The 6,034-nt window shown below is 52.0% G+C and overlaps 1 protein-coding gene across 1 annotated transcript in view; it reads left to right on the top strand.

Moving 5' to 3' along the window:
- The first annotated feature begins 2,305 nt into the window (after window positions 1-2,305).
- KNCN (kinocilin) overlaps window positions 2,306-6,034 on the top strand; it is a 5,799-nt gene continuing 2,070 nt past the window's right edge. The window contains exons 1-2 of the mRNA XM_027837962.1: window positions 2,306-2,456; window positions 5,619-5,687. Of these exons, the coding sequence (XP_027693763.1) occupies window positions 2,306-2,456; window positions 5,619-5,687 (220 nt within the window). The remainder of the gene's footprint in view (window positions 2,457-5,618; window positions 5,688-6,034) is intronic.

Here is a 6,034-nt window from a genome sequence, read left to right as displayed (position 1 = left end):
AGAGACAAAGACAGAGATACAGAGATAGAAACAGAGACAGAGAGACAGAGATAGAAAGAGACAAAGAGATTGAGACAAAGAGACAGAGACAGAAAGAGAGAGGCAGAAAGACTCATAGCAAGGACTGACGAGCAGGCCATTGCAATAGTCCAGGAGGGAGTCCTAGAGTGCTTGCTCCAGGGTGGTGGTGGTGGTGATGTCAGGCACTGTACATTGACCCCAACACAGTGATGTCATTTTGGTCCTCTGAGTATGAAGGACACCAGCCAGCATCAGAGGAGAGAAGGGAGTGTGTAAAAGTGATGTCATAAAAGTAGAAACAACAGTACTTGGTGACCAGTTGGACGCGGGGAAGGTGGTAAGAATGAGGAGTCGAGGAAAACACCTAGGTTAGAACCCTGCGTGACTGGGAGGAGGGTGGCACTCTCACTAGTAATGGAGAAGTTTGGAGAAGGGAATGGTCTGGGAAGAAACATGAGTTTGATTTTGAACATAACGAGCTTCCAATACCTATGAAACAGCCAGTTCAAGATATGTAACAGGCAGTTGGAGATAGGAGCACGGAAGTCAGCAGAGAGGGTCAGGAGGATGACTAGCTCTGAGAATCATCAGCAAAGAAATCATGATATACCTTCTTAACACATAATGCTACAGCACTCCTCCCCCTTTTCCCTTCCTGTCTCTTTTGAATAAAGTATTGCTATTCAGAGCCATGTAAGCAGGTTTCATCCAATCATGTCTGTGATGCCCAAAAGGCCCAACATAACCTGCTGACAGGCTGTAAGATCCCGGGCAGGGACTGTTTGGTCTTTGTGTCCTTATCACCTTGTGCCCTGCACATAATAACCCCTCTATAAATACTGGTTGAATTGTCAGACTCTGCGACTGAGGCAGGTGCTGCTGCACACAGGAGCTGCAAACCCCAGAGGCCGCCAGGATCATCAAAGGCTTAGATTTTCTGAGGCCTGGTGGAAAAAGCGTAGAGTTCAGACTATGAGGACAGGGTGAGACCCCAGTGCCCGTGTGGCCTGGGCCTAGTCACTCTCCCTTCTCTGAACTGCTGTTTCCTCTTCTGTAAAATGAGGGCGATCCCTCCAGCTCCAAAGCTGATCCAAGGAGCCTAGGACAATGGACAGATCCATGAGAGAAGCTACGGAGGGGGGCAGGCTTGCCGTGGGAAGGCAGATTCTTATCACATGTTCCCCTCCCACCCCCACCCCCCACACAAATCAAATCTACCTGCCTGGTCTATCTGACCACCTGCCAGAGTCCACCCAGACCTACAGTGAGTGTCAGGTAGAGAAGTAATTGGCAAGTGACACTGGACTCCTAGGGGTAGGGGACAATTGGCTCTGGAGATGGGCAGATTTATAGGCTAGAGCAGGGCATGTCAGAGCTGGGAGGGATCTTACAGCAGAGAATAAAGAATCCAAAAGCTATCAGGAAAAATATCAGAATTGAGAGGACTCTTAGAGATCATTGAACCCAAATCCTTTTTACAGAGAAGGAAACTGGGTCACAGCCTAGGGAAGGCATTTGTGCAGTGTCACACTGCTCAGAAGTGGCAGTCAGGATGTGAACCTCAGTTCTCTGATCCCCTCCCCCTTCCTCTCCCTTCGCACTATATCCCACTGCCCAGTCTGAGCAAGGGTGCCGTGGAAGCCTCCTGGAACAACCTCCCCTGCCCAGGCACTAGCTCACTCCCTGCCCATCCCAAACCACTCCCCGGCTCGTGTTGCTTTGGCCTTATGCATAATGCAACCCCTGCCTTTATCTCCTGAAGAACCTGAGCCCTTGTAGTCTCTGTGTTTCACCCCTCCCTCCCCATTTGGGATCACAGGGTCCCCAGGCAGCCCCCCGGAAGGAGCATTAAGCAGGAGCAAGATGTGTAGCAGGGAGGAGCTGTCGCCGAGGTCTCTCTGAACTAGGTAGGCAGTGGGCAGCTTGCAGCAGGGTGAGACATGGTTCTCCCAACCCTCCAAGGCCCGAGCAGAAATCCTGCCTTGGTAGTAGCTGAATGGCAACCCTATCCAAAGGGAACCTTCTAGAAGGGGGGCTGAGATTAGAGGCAAAGTAAGATCTGGGCACCTGGGAAGGCCCAGGTGAGGAAGAGGGGGATGCATCTGACATGGTGCCTAGCCAGTACTACAGACGAGCCAGGATGCTGACCAGCCTGCTGGAATCTAGCCACAGGCCAGAGGAGTCACCCAGGTTCTAAGGACCAAACACGGTCTGGACTGCTGCAGCTGAGAGCTGGTGGGTGCTCATACCCAGTGGCCGGAGAAAAAGCCCGGGCCAACCCTACATGGATGTCCCCATCAGTGGCCGGGACTTGCTATGCCTGCAGTTGGCCTGTGCTGCCCTGGGCCTGCTGGCAGGCAGCATCATTATTGGGGTGTCTGTTTCATCTGCAGCAGCAGCTGTGGGAGGCATCTTCATTGGAGCTGCAGGCCTAGGTGAGTGGAGAGATCCTGGGATGGGAGTGAGGGGGTCAAGGTGAGCTGACAAAGTGGGCAGTAGAGTAATTTGGGGAGGGGGCTCAGGTGGGTGGGAGGGGAGAAGAGAATGAAGAGAGCCTGCAGGGGGAAAGATGTATGGAAAGTTCCTTAAGAGACAGGGGAGGGAGCCGGGCATCTGTTCCCCTCACTGCACCATGCCTCCTTCCACCCCCAACCTCACTGCCTGGCTACAGGTATACCTCACCACCTTTTACAGAATGAGGTGCCTGTCTCCCCACTCACCAGGCCGTCTAATCCTCCCCGAAGATTCAAGCTCTGATCTAATCACCCTCATCCTCCTCATCCTCATCCCCCCATCCCAAGCTAGTGTCAGAGCTTCTCAATTAAAGAGAAGGGATGAGGAAGAAGGTAGGTTTATAAGAGAGAAACAGAGGAAACCCTGGGCATGGGATTGAGGCTGCATGATTCAATCAATGGACCCAGCCCTGGACTAGCATTGACTCCAACAGTTATCAGATGCATGACCTTAGAGAAAACCCTTACCCTCCTAGGGCCTCAGTTTTTCTCTCTGTACAATGGAAATGTATTTACTCTGTCTCTTTCCCAAGGATGCTGAGAGCAAAGGGCCTTGTAGTAACCTTCCTCCTCCCAGCAGCAGTGCACCTTAGAACAGTACTAGTTGCTCTCAGTGAAGGCAGGAGAGTAACCCCTGACCCCTTCCCTACCACCCTTGGAGGACAATGTGTGTGGGCAGGAAAAGGAGGAGCCCATTCATTCCCTTCCTCCTTGGCCCCAAACAGCTGCCTGATGCTCTTCAGTGTTTGAGGGGCAGGGGTCTGAGGACAGCTAGAATGGTGAGGGGCCTGGGGTGGAGACAGGAGGACCAACTGAAATAGAAACGGCAGTTTTAAGCTAGATATCAGGAAGAATTTCCTAACAAGCAGAAGGAGCCCATAGTGGAGCGAGCTGCCTCGGGAGGTAGAGAGTTCCCCATCACAAGAGGTCTTCAAGTGGAGATTAGAAAAGGGACCCACTTGTGAGAGGGGTTTCGGAGTTTTAGATCTGCCCAAATCTAGCCTCAGGCCCATTGGTTTCCCTAGAATCCCATTCCTTTCCATTATTTGTGCAGGGCAGAGAGAGGGCAGTAGGATCTCAGACAGCTTGATTTCTGGGCATAGAAGGTAGAATCCAGTCCCTAGGCTCCCAGGTCAGCGCAGTGACCCAGCTCTGGGGAAGAGAGGAAGGGAGCAGGGGGTGGGGCTGGGTTCACTAGTGTTGAATATCATAGTGGCCTCATTCTCCTGACCCAGAAGGAAATAGAATAGCCCGTCTCAAGTTTACCTCACCTTATCTCAACCTCCATCTCTCAGGTACTGAGCCTCAGGCTAGGGGGCCCAGGGAGGGAAGCTGCCATTCTGCAGGGGCCACGATGGAGTTTGGCACCCAAAGGCTGAAGCTCCACAGCCTGAGGAAAGGACCCATGGCAGAGCCCCCAACCTCCTCCTTACCATCCATCAGGAAGACCTCACTTATGGTCTCCTAAAACCAGAAGGGATCCCTGAGGCACCTCACCCCAATCCCCAAGGTTAGAAATCCTCTGTGCAGTTTACTCAATCAAGATCCTATGTTTGCACACCTCCAAGGCCAGAAGGCTCACTACCTCCTAGGAAGCCCACTGCACTCTGGGACAGCTCAAACCACTTGGAAGTTCTTCCTGCCATCAAGAAGAAGCTGGCCTCTCTGAAACCCCTCCACTGTTCCACTAGTGCCCTTTGGGACCAAGCCCAGTGAGCCTCATCTGTCTCCCAAATGACAGCCTTCAGATAACTGGACACAGCTCTCATGTTGTCCTCATCTCAAGCCTTCTCTTCTCCAGTCCAAACACCTCCAGTCCCTTCATATAATCTTCCTTTGGTTTGTACTAAAAGACCTTCACCATCTATCCCACTGTACTGGACAAAGTCCAGCCTGTCAATGTCCTTCCTAAAATGGGGTCCCAGACCTGAACACAAAACTCAGCACTGATAGCACCCCATTGGAAACCTTTGTGTTTGGTGACACAGACAGAAAGTCCAGATCTGGTTCTAGCCCCAGATCCGGCCACCCCCCAAGGTCAGGGTGAGAACTTTGCCCTGGGAGGCTTCAGAGACCCTCCCTCCTGACAATCACAGGGAGTATTGGCAATCCTTCCATCTGTCAGCAAATCTTTACACACCTTCTGCCCACTTCCTGTGTGCCCAGACACATGCCAAGCTCTGCACTGGGAGAGACATAGGAGGAGGAGGAGGAGGAGGAGGAGGAGAGCCAATGTCTGCCTCCCCCTGGGGTTTTGGGTTCCCCTCTGTAAAGCCACAGGGCAGACTCAATGGTCTCAAAGACCTCTTCCAATTCTGACCTTCTATAACCCATGCCAACACTCCCAGTGCAGTCAGAGAGGGAGATCCCTGACAAGGAGTATCTGGCGAGTTGTTGGGGGCTCCATTTATTTACTCAAGCTCTGCTACCAGGTTCTTGCTGCTGCTCAAAGTCAAGGGCTTCATGAATAATTTCTAAATTTACAAAATCCATTGTTAGAGCGTGAGCTTCCAAGTCAGGACTGTGGAGCCCAAAGCCATCAGGAGGGGATTCTGAAGGGGGAAGAACCTGATCCAGGCTTATGGAAGACAGAGGGCTCAGAGACAGAGAGCAGGGGGCTAAGGTAGGGTAGGTAGTATATGAGGAGCACCCTGAGCTCACAGGCAGGAGGGACCTGAATTCTCTGCCTTCCACTTCCATCCTCCTCAGGACTCGTATTGCTCCAACTGTTTGCCTATCTTGGACACCTGAGTCCTCCAAACCTCCAAATCCTGAGTCTCTGTCTTCTCTTTGACTCCCCAGCACCCCCAATCCACATACTCCTTTGCCCTAGAGTCAGAAGCCCTGGATTTATGTTCTGACCGCTAACCTGGAAACCCTTGTGACCTTGGGCAGATCACATAACTTCTCTGGGCCTCAGTTTCCCCATCTGTAAAATGAAGGATTTGGACTCAGTGGCCAACTCTAGATGCATGATTTTTGATTGTCCTGTGAGTCTACCCCACAGGGATGGTTCAGAATAAGAGCAGAGGGTGAAGTAGAATCAGCAGCTCACAGGGTCTCACTCCTCTCCCTCATGCCTAGGCCTCTTCATCCTGGCTTATCCCTTTCTGAACTCCCGGTTCAACCTGGATCGATTCCTGCCTTCCCTAGGTAAGTGTGACCTGACCACCTGCTGATGGGGGAGGGGGAGAAGGGAGACAGGGCATGTGCTGATATGTGACGCTCTGGGCGATTGTATGAGAGTGTGTGACTGGAAGGTAGTGGTGGTAGTTAGAATACCTGACCCCAAACCAGGAGTCTGTGTTTGAAACCCAACTCCAGCATTTCCTAAGTGGGTAATCACTCACCAGGGATGTCCCTTAAGCCCCAGAGCCTCAGTTGTTTCATCTGCAAAAGAGATATCATACCACCTGTAGCCCTGACTTCACTAAGCTTGGGTGGCTATTGACAGTGTGTGTGTGTGTGTGTGTGTGTGTGTGTGTGTGTGTGTGTGTGTG

This window comes from Vombatus ursinus, unplaced genomic scaffold (genome assembly GCF_900497805.2).
Source record: "Vombatus ursinus unplaced genomic scaffold, bare-nosed wombat genome assembly UNPS02014825.1, whole genome shotgun sequence".
NCBI lineage: Eukaryota > Metazoa > Chordata > Mammalia > Diprotodontia > Vombatidae > Vombatus > Vombatus ursinus.
The sequence above is the reverse complement of the archived record's forward strand: the minus strand, read 5'-3'. Positions and strand labels throughout refer to the sequence as shown.